Source organism: Taurulus bubalis (assembly GCF_910589615.1).
Source record: "Taurulus bubalis genome assembly, chromosome: 3".
Taxonomy (NCBI): Eukaryota; Metazoa; Chordata; class Actinopteri; order Perciformes; family Cottidae; genus Taurulus; species Taurulus bubalis.
The window spans coordinates 7,989,193-8,010,154 of record NC_136591.1 but is presented as its reverse complement, the minus strand read 5'-3'; the positions used below and the strand labels follow the sequence as shown (position 1 = coordinate 8,010,154).

Genomic DNA, 20,962 nt, shown 5'->3' with positions numbered 1-20,962 from the left:
ATCGCTACGACCCGGACACGCAAGCGGCGCGTCTGCAAACCTTCATATAGTGTGCACACAGAGTGCATATCAGTACATTGAGCTCGCTTACATTTGTTTATCCATAGTTGTATTTAACAGCCCTGACATATACCAAAATTGATTTTCCTTCACAGCCTTGCATTTGTTTGAACATACAACGGCGATGACTCTGTAATCCCATTTTAATTAGAAAGATGTAGCGAGCACGCTAAGCTCATGCGCTCTATTCCCCGCAGCGATGCCACACTGGCAAAGAATCAATCACCAAGGCACCGGTTGCCAGGGCAACGAACGGCGGGCTTCTGCACTACTGTCTAAGTGGTAAATGATTGCTGGTGTAACTCATTGGCGGATGTGAGGAGTTTTTTTTTTTTTTTTTTTTTTTTATCTCTCTGTCTCTATCATTCTCCCTCCCCTTCTCTCCTCTTGTCGCATATCCATAGAGTTAATTAAAAGCAGCACACATGAAATAAATCTAAATCTGAGTAGAAATGAAACATACAGGACAAATTGAATTCCGACGTCAAGGGGTTTGTGGTTGGGTGGCTAGGCGAGGCGGAGGGGGTACCGGGAAAGGCAATAGTAGTAATAAATGAATATGCAGTGTGAAAGAGGTGTGAAATGGAGAAAAACATACACATTGCTGAAGAGGCTGGTGAATGGAGGAAGGCAGGGAGGGGCCTCAGGAAGCAGGTGTTTACGCAATTAAACTTGGACCCTCCTTTCCCAAACTATTGAGGCAGATACTGCTTATTAAACCACAATTGACTGTTAATCGTTCATGTACCACTTCTTGTCTCACATACGCAGCTCATGCACTTTCTTTCAACACTGGAGCCATCATGGCTGGGCAGCAATCAGATGCCTTTTTGCACCATTGTGACGATGAATCTATAATTGCAAACAGTACAGTTTGATGAAATGTGAAACTGTATCTGTTAAAAAAATAAATTCTAAGTCCCAAGCTGAGGAACCCCGAAAAGGGCAGGACATTTAAAAGATGCGCACGTCTCCACAGTCGGATGGTAATATATTTAAACTGCATCTCCCATGAATTAAACCCGCTACAGAAATGGAATAAATAACACTGCTGGCTTCATCTATCTCAGAAAGTGACAGCTTTTTGTCATTCAGACAAAAGCCATAGGCGACTTTTACATTAATGTTCCTTATGGCTTCATTCAGACATGACAGCACATTTACTAAATCGGAGTGTGAGTGAGTGAGTGAGATAAAAGAACACAACATACAACAATTTAAATTCAAGGCTGCAAGAACACACCAAACAAGTCGGCACGAGGATTCACAAATATGAGCTTTTCCTGATTGAAGTATGGCTTCACCGGAGCAAACCGAAAGGTGAGACAAGCAAACCATACTGAATCAAAAGCGACCGCTCCGCTGAGCAAGCCCTGAAGGGGTCCTTTAGAGCCTCTTATCAGATGGCTGGCACAGAAACCACACACTGTCTGCGAAGATTTAATTCTGCCCGGTGCTCCAGACATTGTTCTTGAAACGCTGAGGGATGAGACTGCTGGGCAAAGTTGATGCAATACAGCTCTGCACAACACAGGGGCCCGGGCACAGGATGCGTCGGTTCAACATTTCAACTTTTGTTGAAGCCCGTAGAACAGATTTTGCAATTCAAAATGAATGAAAAGGAAAAGACAGCCAATGCTGCACAACTGCTTTTTTTATTCAGTTTCGCAACGAGGAAATCTCGTACGACCCAGAGTATCAACAAACCCACAGTGCACCGCTCTGTCTTGTATAAACAAACTGTAATGCAACAACTGCAACATTCTTAGAAATATTATTATTTTCTTCCTTTCCGCTAGTGTGACAAGTAATATTAAGTAACATGTGCCGTTTCCATTTAAAAAGTATAGTTTCTGTGTGCTAACTTTTTATATTTGATCATTTAAAAAAGGTGCAACATCTGAGATTGGGACCATTTTTTATCATGTTGTGAAGCCTCTCAACATGGACGCTAATACAGAGAAAGTGCTGAGTAAGCAAACAGTGTTTAACGGCACAGATAGAGGGTCAGCGACTCCAATCTCTGCTCAGGTCGACATTAGCTCCCTCGAAATTGTGAACTTAACAGGCTTAAAGCTGGATCACCGAGTTTAGACAGCGGATATAATGGCTGAAATACGGGATTATAGCTTCACATGATGGTCAACACTGACATTAACAGTTTCAATCAATCAACAGTAAACGGTCAAAACAAGCTCAAATTTAGGACGTCCCTATTGCAGTAAAGCAATGATAAGACACTTTACCAAATGGCCATCTCAGAAATTAAAACTAGCATTTTACTAACACACACAAATACATTTGGGACGTCCTAAATTCAAAGCCTCCAAAGAAATATCGAGCATTCCCCTTGCCTTTATTCTGTCCTGTGAAAATAGCAGCATTTTTGCAGTATCTGAGAAGTCTTTGGCCAGACAATGTCGCCAACATCTCTTTGTAAAATACAACACAAAAATGAAGTGGTGTGTACTCCTGCAAACTCAGGTTGTCCATCTGGCAGCAGGCACCCGCCTGTCTATCCACTGGGATCATTCCTTCCTACTCTTCTGCCTCCCACCACTGTCTCTCCAATTAAAAGTTACACATCAGCCTCAAGTCTGAGCCAGACTTCCAGATGGTTGGAATGATAGAGCCAGCGTTTCTTCTTTTGCATTGTCAGTGGAGAAATCAGTTACCTGTGTGTCTATTTTCCAAAAATGCTGTGCAGTTGGCGGATGCTTTGGGAATAGAGTTCTGGTGCTTAGTTAAAACCCCAAAACTCTGCTCTGTACTGAGACACAGCAGTCTGAAACGGAGCTGGGAGCTGCAGATTTCAAAAGTGAATCCAGAGCTCCATTTTGTTCCTTGTTAGGTTGGATGATATTGTTCAATTTTGACTCTTTTATGGAGAGATTTTAGAGGAGCTTCTGCAGTAGACAGGGTTTTCAGTGAAGTTTAAGCAAACTGTTGCATCTGCTTTGGTATTAGCAAACATCTGAAAGATTTATCACTTGGTAAAGTTACAACAGTCCAGAATTAAACGACCATGCAAAGAGTTCTTGCTAAATTTATACATATATGCATATAAAATACAGTCTTAGCTGAACATTCAGATGGTATGGACCCAGTAGCAGAGGTGACAGGCTGAACCTTATGTGTTTGCAGCAAGTGGCCAGATCTTTCACACAGCACATCTAAAGAGACCTTGAGCAAAATGTAAAGTATTGCTTAAATGAATTTGAACCACTACCATGCCGTTAAGTAATCCATCAAACTACAAGGCAGAGGAAAGAGTTAAGTAAAGAACTGACCATTTAACGAAATGCTAGCTTACATAAGCCGACATGAAAAGTGATTTTAAAGAGCCACAGAGGCCTTCAAAACCCAGAAAATCCATCCAACCATCTATTAATGCAAGTTTATTTTAAACAAGCTCAGAGGCGCTGACATACATGAAGTCTTCAGTGACCAAAGATCACAGGAAAGTCACGTCAGCCTTTGTTTTTACCATCGCAGCGTCTCGCGTATGTTAGCACACGTGCTTAAGTGCAGTTGACAGGTAAATCCCATGGCTGAGCATTTCTGCTGCTCTCACGCTTTCTTGTGAAAGTCTTTCTGCGTATGAACGACCGCCATGTCTCTCGAGGCCAGGAGACTGCCGCTCTTGCGACATATAGAAACCAACATTAACAACTGGGAACACTTTTCCACACAAGCATGTTGAGCAACGGAAGCACGAACGAGAGTGCATTGTCTTCGTATGGTCAGAATCCCCTCAACTTATCCATAGCCAAGCCTGCAATAAAACATTTAAAAAAGGCATCAGCTCCAAATGTACCCTGCAATTAACACCAATCCAATGTGGGAGACAACTTATGTTATTTATGTATCATTACAAGGCTGGCAAATGCCTTTCTCTATGATGTGCTATGCTTAAATTCTTTAATTCTTCAGTTAAGCAGGAGTTTTTGTTCCAATAAAATCTGACAGGCACATCTAATGATAAGCGTATCTGCCAATAGCCCAGTTCTTCAAAGCAATATGGGACTTGAGCAGAATTTCAGATTCTTGAACCGCTTTTCAGTCAACTACTGCCAGGATAGATTGTAATAGAACTTAAAAGCCTTGGATTGTCAATCTGAATACCACCGCGGTAGAAACCCGTACAGTTTGACACAGATTGCGAACAAGACTTTATTAGCCCTGTCTCACACAATGTGAAATGCAATACACTTAAAGGATTGTTGCTATTGCACAGTCTATAGGGGCCTTAATGTTATCAGCTTTCTGCTGTGCTTTTGCTAACTGAGTTCAAGACATCCAAGAGAAAGAAAACAGACACGCGTCAAAAAGCAAATAGTCAAGGGTCCGTAAGAATTAGCAATTGAAAAATGTTGATCTTTTGACCATTGCTACAACTCTACAGTCAAATCAATACAAACCTCCTCACTGGCATTCACCACGGTCGCCCCTCAATGATCTCCGGCAGTGAATGTGTCAATCGGTGTCTCTTCCCTCAAGCTCATTACCTGCTGAATATGGGCTGAAGGTGAACTGTGTGGGTGAGCTTCAAGTATGCCCTTAATAAGTGCTAAAGTAGCATGGCGGGCATGGGTGTGGAGGGGGAGAATACTGTGATAATTGAGAGCCTAATGGTCACTTACAGCGTGTTTACCCTCTGTGTTAAATATAGTCCGGAGCATCCTGAAGTCTAAGGTGAGCAGCATATCAAAGAACCGGCTTGCACAATGTTCTCCATGAGAGTTTTATGGATGAAAGGGGTAATTCCACTGAAGGTATGAAGATGGGAAATTCTTGCAGGATTACTATCTTACATTTAGAAGTTTAGATGTTATTTCCAGCAGAAGCGGTTCTTTGTGTTTCCACTTGCAACCTGCAGGGTTACGAACCGCTTACGCTTCTTCTATAGCGCAGAGATGCCAGAACAGTCACTGCCATTCAACTCCAGCTGAGAGAAATTATAATATTTTCTCTCAGCTGTTATTAGTGTTTCCTTTTTTTTTTAAGGAATTATTAGTGTTTCCTTTTTCCTACTAGTGAACTTTTGATTTCTGTCTCTTAGTTTGTAACTTTCTTTTCTCCTTTTCCTACTAGGATTGAAAGATTTCTCTACAATGGGTGTCGTCACTGGCTTGGTGAAATGGCTTGGAAAAAAAGGATATACTGAGTTGATCTGTAATAAAACTTGAAAGAAATAGAATTCAGTCTCTCATTTTCACCCTAGATTGCAATTTAAATTATGATTTGTAAGAAAGAAACCTTGTGAGTTGTAGAAAACTATGTAACTGTGTACATACATGTGTATGCATTGTAATGGGAAAATATAGTATGTAATATGAATTAATACAAAACATCTCTAAGTGTATGAAGCAGGAACGGGTTTTCAGCAAAGCTATGCACACACACATAGACTACAAATTATAATAACATTGAGGATATACTTATGTACATGTCAGTGTATTCCTCAAAAACAAACCACAGAATATTGTAAATAACTGTGCGTCAATTAAAGGTTGTATTAACAGTCTTACATGGCATCTAAAAATGTTTGAATAGATTCAGAGAACACCAAATGATGTGAAGATGTCTATAAACCTCAGCTCCAAAAGGCCCCGGAAACACTTCTCAATTGAATAATCAATGTAACAATGTAACAGGCTTATTAAGATGTAATTTGCTGCACACTAGGAGCTTACACCGCTTTCCAAGGTAAACATTTTTGAATGAGCAGATCACAGAGAGCTACAGGAGAAGCAATAGTAACTATGTGGTGGGGGTTTATGTTTATTGTTATCACAAACTAAGCGCCATGTCGTCCCATTATAATGGCGAGAAGGCAGACAGACAATATCTCCGAAAATAGGCAGCTCAAACCAAAACAAGATATTTTGATTTTGGGGTGAGCCGTCAGTTTTAGATCTAACTCTAGTTAAAATCAGTTAATAACATGTGGATCATATATAAATATTTTTAAGAATCACTTTGATAAGATTAGAAAATCAGATCCTGCTATAATGGTGCATAGTAAATATCTACAAATATCAGCAGAGAAACATACAGACAAATTGGGCTAATAATTCTGAGCATATCATATATGTTATATCATATAAATATGTACAATACAATTTTACACGGCAAGCAAAAAACTGCTTTTAAATTACAGATATTTACGGTGCTTGTCTCCTAGGAAAACACAAAGTCTTTGTTGTGCCAGCAAGCACGGAAGGTCAAAGCAAAGTCGTTTTTCTCTGTTGAGTTGGAAATTAACTTCTGCCTCCAAGCAATTCAACCTAGTAAGAACCCCCCTATGCTGCTGACCTCTCAGGCAACATGTGTGTGGCAAAAATAGCATTGTGGAGGGAGTATGACTGCAGCAGATTAGCATCACATTGTTGATATGACATACATTCACAGGGAAAATGAGAATATCTTCCAGCCATGTTACTTGCAGTATGAAGATAGGAAAGGAGAGGAACCCGGGTTATTTACAGGACAAACGGGTGCAAGAAATTGAAAATATTGCACGTATAGAAAATTAAGGGAATAAATTTGAAAATGTGGTTCTCAGTTTCATAAGCAATAAGGATCCCTGTCTGTTTACATCTCAAAGTGCTGTTTCTAAAGATTGAGAATGATCGGGAAAAAAAAAAAGCTTAAAACAGCATTTCCTGGTCAAAATAAATAAACAAAAATTAAGTTTGTCTGTGGTTTCCAAGCATTTAAAAAGTCCATGAAACTAAATAGTTGCTAAAAAAATGCTTTCAAAAATCAAAACAATCATAAAAATGGGACTGCCCACTCACATTTTCCGAACCTCCCCACAGAAGAGAAACAAAACATTCTGATCATCGTAGATTAAAGCTTCTGAGGCGCTGGACGAGGCTCTCTGTTCACATTTGATTGGACCTCTCAAGGGCTTTTTGTACAGGTGTAATAATAACTATTATATTGTAAGAATGTGGAGCTATGCCTCTCACAGTGTTAAAAAAACAACCTATATAAACAATGTTTTTAATATCTATCTATCAAGATAATGTCCAAAAACCTGCCACTCATCTGACTGTTGAGAATACTTTTAAACGTGCGACGCATCATAACCAACATCCATGAAGCCAAAACTAAAATGAACAATAAACAATGCCCAGCTGGTTTAACTGGTTTTTACAGGGATCTTTCCCCCCACATTCCCTACTGCTTTATTTCTGCCATTATTGTAGTTGCTATGGATTCTTGTGCTTGGTGACTACAACCTCGCTCTTGACACTGTGACTTGGTCACTGTGAATGCAACGGGTCTAAAAAAAAGCACAAAATTGCCCATTTCAGGCAATTCTATATAATATGCACATGGTCACAGGGACCCAGATTCATATGACATGATGTAAACTGTTCATTATTTTCTATTCATGGGCCAGGTCTCATCGGCCGACGTTAATGCTCAAAGCAAGAATAAATAGGAGGAATTAAAGGCTTTGACATTAAAAAGTTGCATATTGTAGCTTTAAGACATCACCAGTTGTGGGTGCCTTTGTCTGCTCATGCACACAACGGCTTGCAAGCCTGAAGAGATCAATTGTCTGAGCTCTGCTCTCTTTTGTGTGGCCTCAGAGAATCCGTTAGAAAGGATAATTGTCGTCTTCCTTACACTCGCGCGAGCTGTAGGGACTCACCTGGAAAAGTACATGCAACGGCGTGCAGAGAAATCAATACACCAGCGCTAATTGGGCTCTCGGCAGTCAGGAAATGGCTGCAACTCATACCGGATTCTATAACCCAACGAAGATGAAGAGAACTAAATTAAATGTGGCGTGCAAGACACTGCACCTCTTAGTTACCGGTGAAAAAAAGGATTCAGATCAAATTCAAGTCTATCCAACTAACATTCAACAATGGACAGTTGCACATGGAATACTACCGTTCCTTCACAGTGTATAGCCGTCTGTTGAATCTTTTAACAACACGTTCTATTTTTGCTTCAGCATGTTGTATATCAGATCTCCGGTTGTCAGCGAAAGTCTTTACTCTCTCTTCCTTTCGGCAAGCAGCATAGTAGTACACTCCTCGGGCTGGAAACTGCTTGAAAGACACGTTCATACATGGCAGTCAAACAATCTTTAGAGTTCTTCCCGTATGTAGCCTTTACAGCACGGTGGAAACTCTTATCAGCTCACAACACCTTGTGTGGTTTTTTGCACACCAAGTAAGATAAGTATTCAGAGGTTAATGTAACTTAAATGTCTTATGAAACAATGACCAAAAGTGAATCCCAATGAGCAGATAAAAGGGAAATATACACACATATATATATATATATACACACATATATATATATATATATATATATATATATATATATATATATATATATATATATATATATATATATATATATATATATATATATATATATATATATATATATATATATATTTAATAAATACAGTTCAGTGGTAGGTGGGGATGGGGATGACTGAGAAGATAATGATTAAAATGGTGCATAAGTGCATGACAACTGCAAAGGTAACATAATAATTAGGAACGCTGTCAAAAGTCAAGCTTGAAAGCACATGTACCGTACTCATTCCACTTATTGTGGACATAAAGGCTGAACTAAGTCTTGCAATTAGTGTTTTTAAAAGTGCAGGTAACATAATGTGTAACACCTGTGAAGGAGTCCCATGGCATCATTTGTACTATAGGTTCCTTAAATGGTAAATCAACCCATTATAATATATTTTTTAGATCTTTCTTTGTTTCTCTAAAACCCTGTTTTCAATTAACACAAAGACACCAGACTTTTCAAATAATAAATAAACGTGAATAGCTGTACTTACAAGGACTCTCCCGAGGTATAATTCAGTGTTACATATTTTGGTTGGTACCAAATAAGTATATATAAAAAAAAAGGTATTGCACACTTCAATGTGTTTTTTCAAGCTGTAAACTAAATGTTATGGCTGAACTATCATGAAACACATCAATGCTGGTGTTCATATTGACACTTCTTTCTAAATTTTTAAAAATCAAAATGCAACCATCCACTGTCTTAAATCAGCTTTGCAAGCCTATGTCGACATAGAGTCGACCAGTCGGGACTTAACCATGTTATGAGATGAACCTAAAAATAGAGCATTAACGCACAATGAGACGCTCCTGTCTAACACATCCATGCACTCCCCCTGCTCAGCCCCATGCCAATTATTGTTTTTTAGCATTTTCCAATAGGATGCAGTGGGTGGCGTTTGGCTCAGACCTTGGGGTGAAGTTAAACTTTAAGTTCCATTATTGATGTACCGAGCCCTTTTCATACCAACTATCAGAGTACTTTGTAATCATTGTGGGATACAGCATGTACTACAAATGGTATTTAATGAATCTAAATGCTCCACATAACAGCTTTGTTAGTGTTGTACTGCATTTACATACGATAAGATGATGTATTGCATACAACCCTTTAGTCTTTACATCAGCAATCCAGCTTCACTAAAAATAAATGAAAAGGTTTTTGAAGCCGTGAAACAACCAAGAAATTGTCCGACACCCTTCATTTTCAGATTCCAAGGAAAACCAGAGATTTGGTTGCTGGTGCTTAATGCGTGCACTGTATGTTGACGTCTATGATTGGGATTGTCTTTCTCTCTCTCTCCCTCTCCCTCTCAGACTGTGAATCAGCAGGTCCCTTTGGTAAACAAGGCAGAGTGATTGTTGGATTTGCATATTCCTGAATAAATCATATTGCATTTATGAGATAAGCAGTGCTCTACTGTTTGGTAGCTTTTCCTCCTTTTTTTTATCATCCTCCTCTCTTCTTTCTACAACATTCATGCATGCTGCCACGAATTAACCCTGATCATGAGGGACCACGAGAGTGAGAAAGTGCTGCTCAAAATTCATGTTTTCGACGGTAGGGAAAACCATGCCATCGGCCCCTAGTGGGGCCCCCCGACAGCCTACGACGTGGACGGCTAATCAGGCCTGATAATGATGCATGCCCATCTCCTCCACCGAGGACAAGGTTGGCAGCCATGCTCAATGGTGGGAAGGCGAGTAGAAAGGCTTGGAGGAGAGGAGGTGGAGATTAAAGAGGACTGGAGCTACAGAGAATCAAGAGAGTTCAAGAGATAAGTGGTGGAGGTGGAGAGGAGACGCGAGGAGGAGGACTCCCAAAGATGAGTCTTCGAAGGGGTCTCCTCCAGTGGATAAGGGGATCTAATGTAGGTGCAAATTACTATTTTGCGTGTGCATGTGTGTGTGTACATTTGTGCAGCCAGGCAGGCATATAGACATGTGTGCATATTCACATCCCTGTGTCTAATGGTGCTGGGGGACGTGGTTCTTAATATGAACACACCCACAGACTGTAGCCCCTGTTTAATTACAGCCCCGGTACGCTGAGGACGCAAACAGGAGAAAGAAATTCCTCCATTAAAACCGCAAGTAGGCCTGAGCCTTCTCCCCCATCAGTTCAGCTGATGACTGCTTTTTTTTCCTTCTCCCCCTTATTCCCTTCCAACTTCCTTCGGAGAATTGGGATAGTGAGATTTTGGCTGCGAAAAGGAAACCATCGGACGGCAGGGGCATGAATATTCCAAATGACTAATGTTGCACATGCTTATTTTTGACATATCTGGCTTCCGCAGGGAAATAAAACACTTCTAATGCAGGGGGACCATCTGTTATCTGTTGCTGGTGTTTCAGAGCAGGCGGGCTCCGTGCGCGCACACACACACAACCACACACACACTCGCTTGTGCACACACACACACACACGCACGCACGCACACGAAGGCAGACACATTTTCACACAACGAGAGGCGTACATAGACAGCGAGACACACGCGCGCACACATGTACCAACAGCAGAATCCGTTGGGAGCATGCTCAACAGACAGGCTCTAAACTCCTATACAAATTAAAACACTCCTTTTTTTTTTTCTTTCTTTTTTTCGGTGTGTTTGTCAAATGTGCTGTAAATCTCAAGCTGTAGGGTGACAGGGAACGCACACGCTTTTTTATGCTAGCCATAAATACCTGGGCCTGTCTCCTTGCAGCAGCTGGAGCGGGATAATATGCTTGTGGTGTGAAGGGGGAATAAACTAGCTGCATCACCTTGAAAACAAAACATCAGACACACAGACAGCCTTCTACATCAGCCACACTAAGTGCATTCTCACTTACATTGGTTTGGAACTATGGCCAAAGGAATAGAAAGCCCTCTCATGCATGGGTAATCTGTTTGTTATTCTCAGACAATAGCCGAGCTTCCAGGTATGCCAGAATACTTCTATTCAACGAAATATTTTGAATGTTTGATAGCTACATTTGCTGTAGAATTCTCTTTTCCCTGCACATGTCAACACCACAAATGTTGTGATGCTATGTTAAAAAGATTCTACGCGATATCAAATGTCCCAAAATGTATGTATAACAATCATGAATCAATTGCAGCAATGGTTTGAGCCCTTTTATATATTTAGAAAAACCTAAAATCCACAGAAATGGTATGTTCATACATTTGTATACTTTTTTTAATTAAGTGATTAATAGTTAAAGCCACCATTTAAGATTTGTCCATTTCTGGCTTTGGCTCCTCCCAGTGACCAGTGAAAAGACTGCAATCCCCAAACATCTCATTTGCTTCTTTAAAAGATGCCATACTCATAAACTTACACTTCTAGGCTTTGAAAATAGTATCCATCATAAGATATCTTCTGACTAATTTTAGATTTTTTTTTTGATGCGGTAGCTATACAAAGTATTCAATTAATCCCACTATGAAACAAAGCAAAAGGTTTTTGAGATGTGTTTGGTACTTCTGCATCACAAACAATTCAAACAACCACTTTTTATCCAAAAATAAAATAAAAAAAATCACTCGAGGAAGGAAATATCACAATTAAAAATGTTTTCATGATCAATTTGGAGTAAAACTTTAACATTTCTACTTTATTTGTAGTAATTCTATATTCACGCAAGGAATCCTGAAGCAGCATGTTCGTGCAGCTCTAGATTTGCACCTTTCATACGTCCCAAACTCTTCCAGCCTTACTTTTGAGAAAAGCGCTGCAAATTCTTAAAACACAGACGCTCCACACTGTGGGTACCTTGATACAATCTTATGCATTTTTAAATAAATGTTATTCTGTCTGTATTTATATTATTGCTATTGTGGATTCTTTACTGTTTTTATTACTGTTTTTTACTATGTGTCTCTTGTGTGCACTTTACCTGTTTGCTGCTGTAATCCTGCAATTTCCCCACTGCGGGAATAATAAAGGATTATCTGATCTTATTTTATAAGCAAACCTTTGCCGACAAAACAAATCTGTGACGCAATGAAAAGATTGATCTAATTCTGTAAAGGAACAGGACTCCATACAGCAGGGGGTCACAAGAGCAGTGGGGGTTGAGTGGCCAGAGAGAGGATTTAATAACTTACCTCTGTCAGCTGCCTTTAAGTGAGGATCTTCACCCACGGCTGGTGCCCCGTGTGCGTCTTTGATCTACAAGCACGTAATGGAAGCAGAAAAAACAAGGTCAAAGCTCTCTACACTTGTAAGACCTTGGGTATCACCTGCATTAATGTATAAGGCGACAATGACAGCATGTGTGTGCGAAAGAGACACGGAGAAAGGGATTTTAAAAGCTCATCAACTCAAGTCCACGACTCTAATACGCAACCCCCGGCAGACATTGAAGACACTGAGCGCTTGATGTTGCAAAATACAAGGTTGCTTTTTGTGCTCTAGGAGGCTCCCAGGAGCCGCTGACAGACAGCTTGATGATGAAAGACAACATGCCTGGATGCTAGCGTTCTGTTTTAGGTCACAGGGGAAAAACAGGCAGAGCCAAAACAATTTTAGGTATTTAATTTTCTTTTTGGAGACACCGCATCCATTTAGGAAGATCCAAGTCATATCCCAGATCCTCACCTCGTGGAAGGTTTGAGGGAGATAATCACTAAATCCTTGCTAGAGTAAATATTGTTGATTGCTAAGCTGTGGCTGTAAAATATTGATGTACCGCATATCAAAATATTGACTTGTATCGCGAGCTGGGAATCTACCTGAGGTAAGAAAAATGTGTGCTTTTACAGATGTGCTATATTCTGTTGTTGACGCTTGTAGGCATTATGAAATCTAAAAGAAAAAGAAAAAATAGTGTGCAGAGCATCTTTCCAGAGTGTTCATGGAGCTGAGGAGGACTAAACTGATTCCAACATATGGGGCAGAGGAAATATGGGTCTGATTTGATGACTTGTTGCATGCTGTCGTTTTTCCCTTCACTGGAAACCAGAGTGTAAACTCAACTGTGCAAGTGAGAGGCGTTGCCAAATGCAATGTGACTCACCACCTCTGGAGGAGAACAAAACCCCGCTTAAGATCACTGTGACATCGCATGCGGTATTTGAGGTTCAGAATATTTTGACAGATTGAATACAAATGTGAAAATTGCCACGTCAAGAAAAAAAAATCCGGAAGGAAACACGTCAACGAGTTTGAAAAATCTTTTCAAATAATAATCCACTGTTATTCCCATGAAGCTTTGTCAGCTCAGGTTCGACATCTGGAGGGGAATCTCTATTGATCCTAAAATGGGTTATGTGTTTGTTTTTGGTTTGTTTGTTTCCTTGTTAAATACAAATGGAAAACAGAAAATAAGCATAAAAAAAGATAAGTTATATTACAATTTGTTCAATTGTAGTGTAAAAACAACACAATGTGGTTTTAACGGAGGTTATGTGCCATGTATTTGCCGAGCGGTGTAACCACCTTGAGTCATGTCATGCAGGTTACCAACTTCGACTGCCAGAGGGAAAACAATTGTGCCAAATTACAAATGAATGCACAATAAAAAAAGTAAAAAGTTAGTGATTAAACGTATACCCTCCGACTACTCTTACGCAAAGTGACATCTCTTTTCCACGCAAAAGAGATGAGGCTGGCAGCTCTGTAATGTAATAAGTATTCGCAGGGCTAGCGGCTAGCTGGCCCACTAACCGCTGACTAGCCGACCCGGGACAGGTGCTCGGATTCGTACCATCGCCCAGCTGTCAGCAAACCGTGGCTCTTCTGCGGAACAGCGGCTTAATTTCACCTCCTTAAGCGGATCCTCTCAAGCAATTTCCTGGAAAGTCCTAGTGGAATCAGGCCTTTAGGCATGCTTGCTTACATATGAAATACTTATACAGTATGTATGTGGAATTACAAACATGACTATCCACCGCTTCTGGACACAGAACCAACAACAGATGTAGAAAATAAAACATTGAAGAACTGGTACGTTTGGTGTTCACTTTTTTTTATGTGAAATGCACTCTTTTTCCCGTTGTTGCTCACCTAGCCACAGCGTCTTCAACGAGATGAGTCTCCTGAAAACATATTGTTGAGCTGTGAGGCAGAAATAATGGAGGCCTCACTTCAAGCTCAGTCCTCTCCTTCTACCTATCTTTTCATGTCCACATCATTCTCCAGCTCTTTTTTTGTATGTAAAGGAGGAAGAAAACCGGCAGAGAAGAGCCTTCAAGCAGCAACATATGCCGCTCCAAGAAAGAAAAAAAGAAGAGAAAAAATCAGCCGGCACACGAAAACTGAGGCTCTTGAAAACGGTCTGCCTTTGAAGGATCTTTATTCTCCCTTCCCCAGCTGCGGGAGATGCATGTAACAACTTAGGCATACAATGGGTGCATCGCGGGTATTTGTCCACCGAGAGCTGGGCCCAGTAAATGAAAAGAGGGGCACACATACCCAGGAAGCGCCTAATTAATTGACAAGCAGATATTTCTGAGTTTATAATCATCAAACAGACTTCATTTTGTTCCCCCACCACCATCCGCGCCAACCCATCTTCCCAGGCGACTTACTTAAGAGAGTTATCTTATAAATACAGCCCTAATCAAAATAAATGACTAAAAGCTCTAAGGGAGTTGAAGGCTATACACATTTACATCAGAGGAACTGATGCAATTTAAATAGCCAACTTAAGGTTAAATCATAGAGAATCCTAACTTGTGTAATACTTTCAGTCTTTTTTTCTTCGTCTTTTTGTTGTTGCTCAGTTTGGCAGACCTAAATTCATGACAGCCAAGTAGGAGAGACACAGCCTCCTCCTATGTTCAATTTCCGCAGCAGATTGCTCAGTTGGTGAGCGTGTCACATTTTACAGAATATCTTCAATATTTAATGCGTTGCATGCTTTTTGTCTCTTTGAACGCACTTAACATGTGTGTGAAGTGCTTTTAAGTCTGCGTGTGTGCATCTGTGTCTGCACATGACTTTGGAAAGGACCGCCAAAGTCTATCTTGGTGTACGGCAGTTGTGAATGGGGAACATGTTTGAGTTATGAATAGGGTCTTTTATGTTTGTTACTATTGTTTATAGCTCCCTCTCTTTTATAAAATTCGGCAGGAGGGAAGTGACGTGACGGAGACCATGGAGCGCGCAGACAGAGTTATTAGTGGGCTCAAATATATATACACATATATATATATATACACACACATATATATATATATATATACATACATACATACATACACACACGTGTATATATATATATGTATATATATATACATACATACATACATACATACATACATACACACACGTGTATATATATATATGTATATATATATATATACATATATATATGTATATATATATATACATATATATATGTATATATATATATATATACATATATATATGTATATATGTATATATATATATATATACATATATATGTATATATATATATATATGTATATATATATATATATACATATATATGTATATATATATATATACATATATATATATGTACATATATATATATATACATATATATATATGTATATATATATATATATATATATATCTATACATATATATATATGTATATATATATATATATATATAGACATATATATATGTATATATATATATATATATATATATATATATATATCTATATATATATATATATATATATATATATATAGCAGACCAAGCGCAGGGGGCGGATCCCCAAGCTCAGGTTGGCGGAGGTGATTGAGGGAGTGTACTTCCCATTGCAGGTGCTGCAGCCAATCGGCACATGGCATTCGACACACCTGCAGCCCATCAGGTAATCAGAGGGAGCAGATATTCTCAGAGCTGGAAAGCAGCATGAAGGAAAAGACAGACTGGACAGGAGGATCCCCTGAACCTCTGGAGAGGAGCTGCAATGGGCACGCGGTAAACCCGCGTACTCACCTCTCTCCTCTGATCTGCCAACCCAGGGCAAAGGAAGCGTCTTGTGAGACCGAGGACCAAAGACGGGCAGCGTAATCCGTCGCTAAAGATTCACAATAAAATAGATACTCAGAGAGGAAGACACACAGTGCTATGGCGAACGCACTAGCCCAGCTGAAACAGAATCAGACTCAGCAGGCCCAGAGCGTTACAGGACGCGATGACCACTCTGGGTCAGCATCTGTTAAAACCAGAGAGGCCTACACAACCCCGTCAAGTGCTCGCCAAGCAGACTGGCGAAGATGACATTGAAGCCTACCTAGAGGTTTTTGAAAGAACTGCAAAGAGGGAGCGCTGGCCTGAAGCAGAGTGGGCCTTGCCCTTTTTTTGACAGGTGATGCTGCCATAGTGGGGAAAAAGGGAAAGCCTTTCAGCGTATTCTAGTAGCTTTCAAACACATTAGGCAGTCAGTGGCTGATTTAGGCTTTATATAAAAGAGGCTCAGTTATAGTTGGGCAGTGATGTCTAACTGGGGTGAACGGTGCAGGCGTATGGATTGTCAAGTTCGCCAAAGTTTTGATGGATGTGCTACTGCCACAGACCAATACAACAGATTGCACATCGACTGTGAAGCCATATCTCTCTCTCTCCATTTGGTTTTAAACGGAAGCTGCTACAGCAATTAAGCACTCAGGTTTCAGCCGTGCTGAAGTCAAAGTCAGGCTTCATGTGGAGAGACTGCAGTGTTCGCGGCAGTACTGCTATCTCTGCAGAGGCACAGAGTTTTAATGGTAAATGTGACGGCAGCACAATGTTTGCAGAGTCTCCTCTGCCTCGTGACACTGTTGCTAATGCAAACTGAACTCCACTGTGACATTTGTGGGAGCCTCTGCAGAGCTTAACGTTTGGACAGGCGCGCTGAGAGGGGTCGATGTGGACCCCAGACCTTTTGCAGAGCTCCACATCAAGTTTTGATATCTCGTCGGTGAGTCGGGTTGTTGATCTGTGCCTTTCAAAGCGATCCTGTGTGACCGCTCCAAAGAGGACTCCTGAGCATTTTGTATCCTGAAATGGGAAACTAAGTTACTTGATTTAGTTTCTTCAAAAATATCTAAGCTGACAGTAGGAGAGGGAATGCACAACATGGTCTGATACTTCATAAGCCCAACCTTCCACTTTGACCCGCTCTCTAAAGTCCGGTAATACCCCACAAGTGGCAGAGCAAACCTCCCTTTTCACATCCTCGCAAAATAGATGGTGCTGGAAGTCTAATGACGTTGAGATTACTCGTGGGTCATGTAATCCACTTAATACGACAGCTTCCTCAAAGATGGACTCTCTGATTATCTCTGTAGTTTCTTCAAACGTCAAAGTTTAACTACATTTTATTGAAATAAATAGATTTTGGTTAAAAATACTGCATTTTAGTTCCAATGGCAAAGAAGCTTGAAGTGAACATGTGTTGGGACGCTCGCCAGATGGAGAGTAGTTTCCTTGTTAGGCAAACATTACAGAGTTTTCAGGCGAATTGTGCATTGTGGCTATCCCACAATGCTTTGAAAGTTCATTTAGTGGGTCTTCACTGTAAAACAGTTTTGTTTTTTTCAACAATGCAATGCAACCTTACGCCAGTCTTTGCTACTGATAGGTTAGTTATCTTTCACATTATGACGGAGAGGTGGCCTTTGGCAGATTGCCAGAAGTCTGAGGAACAGCCTGGTGCTCAAAACGTTGGACAGACAATTTAAATCCTTTCAAGGGGAGCTACTTGGTGTAAAGATCTATCTGTTTTAATTCAGTTTGAACAACATCCAATGCTGACACCATGAACACACCATAAAACCAATAATCCCGATTAAAAAAAAAAATCATCAACATTTCAGGTCACGTGATGCTCAATATAATTTGTGAGTACTTGGTAGTAACCTCTATTATTGACGAACTTTTACATGGCATACTTCTAATAGCTCAATCATGCAGTATTTTAGAAGTTTAATGACTTTAATGATTTGAAAAGGGGAAAAAAAGATGACTGGTTGCTCCGTATACTGTAGAAAAAAGGTACTCCAAAATATAAGAATAAGCAATAAGGAGGATGGAAATATTAAGAGGCCAGCTGACCACGGTAGGAAGAGCCACAGTTGTCAACACACATTGGGCAGCTTTAATGATTTAGCCGCTACATAAAGGCTTTTTAATACTTCCTTCCTAGGTGCTACTTGTTCTTATATTTGGGAGAGCCAGCATTGCCTCCCTGTTTAACTGACGTCTGTGTTCCGTTTAAGTTGGCCATGTTTGAGGATCTGATGCTGGCAGCATTTAAGAGTAGATCCAGACAGCACAGACAGTGTGCATATGTGTCTGAGGGACCGGCGAGCACGTTCTGGAAGAGGTAAAATAATGACAGGAGAGGACGGATGGCTGGTGACGCGGTGACGAGAAAAGCGCCACGTATTTTAGGCCCCAGGCTGGGCAGCTGTGAGAAACCTCTTCTCTCTTTTCCCTTCTCCTAGTTCCCTTATCCACTCCTCCTCCTCGCTCCCCCCCTCCTGTGGCACTGTTTAAACAGAGGACAAAGACGCCCTGAGTGGTTTTCTTTTTCCCCATCCCATACACGGCTGCTGGCACTTTCCTCTTCTGTATCTCCAGATCCCAGGGAGAGGAGTGATGGAGTGAGTCACGGAGGTTTTCACAAGCGAATCTTTTGATTAATTTTAATGGCACTTCCTGACAAAATCGTCTTCCTCTAGGAGAGTATCTTCCTGTCTGCGATTACATGTTATCATGTTTTACTTTTGTGTATAAGTTGCTATTATGTCATGTTTAGACTTTTATAGTCAAAAGGCTACCTGTGAGGATGCGTCTGTAGTTTGTGTGTCTAAGTGAGAGAGAATTGTATGATGTCAGTTGCTTAAGCAGCATATTTAACTTAAAAAAAACTAGTCGGCGGTAACTTTATGGACATATGGCACATTTATGTGCAACTAAGTTTAATGAAACACAATTTTATGTAAATGAAGAATGCATATGCATAAACCCATCACTGTTACCCGTTGTTGCATTCTGGGACACCAGTTCAGACATGAGTGAGGGCCAATTAAAGTTATTTAATATGGAAAAGAATAACTGCATTTCTCTGTATGTATGTATGCGCATTGGAAGGCCATCCACGGAGAGAAAAACGGCAGCTTGCATGTCGCCATCGCACTTTCAGGTCATGCCAGTTGGCTTCTCCGACGCGTGACAGCGGTGAGATCCAGACAGAGCAGGAACAAGAAAGTAAAAGAGCAGAAGGGGAGAACATGGCAGCCGAGGACTACCACTCCCACATCAAACGAATATTGTCACAACAGAGCAACCGCCCCTGTTAACTGTGACACCATTCAGCTGCTCGTCACACTGAGCAAGGCGAGGCAGAAACCGACGTCAAGTCAAGCAAGCACAGTGTTTATTAAATGAGAGCGCAGGGGGAGAAAGGAGAGGGCGGCGGCGGCAAAGTGAGCAGACTCCAGTGTTGTCAAACCTTCGTAAGTAGCACGGAAAGGCTGCATTTTCTCATCCCTCCATGAAATTGAATGTTGGGGAGGGAAATGAAGTGTGCCTTGGAATAACAGTAAAGGCAATCATTGAAGCTTGCACTCGAGAAACACGATATTGAGAGGTTGCCGCTGGAGTTTGAGTAGCGCTGAAATAAACAGCAAAAAAGTGATTATTTGTGGTATTATTTTATGGTTGATGCAGCATATTTCTATAATGTGCAGCTGAGTGGAGAGGAAGGCTTAGGTCAGCTTTAAAGGGAAAGGTAGAAAGAATCAGTCTCTCTCGTGAATTAGAGAAAAAACACTCGTAAGGAAGTAATACACAATGATTTGAACATCAAAGTTGGCAAAAGAAGCATAATAAAGTTCCTGTGTGTTCTTAAAAGCATGTACTCAAATCATGAAGTGCTATAGTTGTTGCAGTCTGTGCAAAAACAGATATGTACCCATATGTTGGCATTTTACAACAGTATCAGATGGATCGGCAGAAGTTCTGTAGTCCGACTAAAATTTAAAGTAACAGCTAAATAATCAGCCGCCAGACTCTTGCCCGAAAGAGCTGTTGTCTGTGACAGAAGGAAAAGCGGAGAGGAAAAAGGAGTAGGCGTGTCAGGAAGACAGGCCCGAGAAGAAAGGCTGTCTCCTCACGGACGCCGGCATGTGGGCCCGTCAGTCGTCATCGCGTGCCACTCTCCCGGCTCGACACAGTGAAACTGAGGTAATGGACCCCATGAAATATTCACCAAAGTTGTCTTTGCTTAAAAAAAGCAGGAGGGAAGAAAATGTCCCCCAAATTGCTCTCGATGTCAGATTTGTTTAGCCCTCTTCATAAGGTTGGGGGGGGAGACCAGCAGGGGTCCATTAAATGTTAACACATTTTACCCCAAACGGCACATGCGTCTCCACAGCAAAAGCCCACAATCTCCAGAAATACTCAGGTCATTTTCCTGTACTCTGCCTATCCGAGGCTTGCATTTGCTAGTACTGCTGAGACGGCTGGATCTCGCTTATCCAAAAGATTTTAAAATATAAATAATATTCTTTACTCCAAATGTTGATGCTTGAGGTAAATATAGCACATGGTCAGGCCCTTGCAGCCACAGTAGTGCTGTTATTGATGTGTACATTACAG

General features: G+C 40.7%; 1 protein-coding gene across 1 annotated transcript in view; it reads right to left on the bottom strand.

Annotated features, from left to right (window-relative positions):
- Positions 1–20,962, bottom strand: part of LOC306734112 (glucosidase 2 subunit beta-like) — a gene marked incomplete at its 5' end in the record, with an annotated part of 107,554 nt that overhangs the window by 47,679 nt on the left and 38,913 nt on the right. Inside the window, one exon of the mRNA XM_079215445.1 lies at positions 12,499–12,562. Coding sequence (XP_079071571.1) covers positions 12,499–12,562 — 64 coding nt within the window. The remainder of the gene's footprint in view (positions 1–12,498; positions 12,563–20,962) is intronic.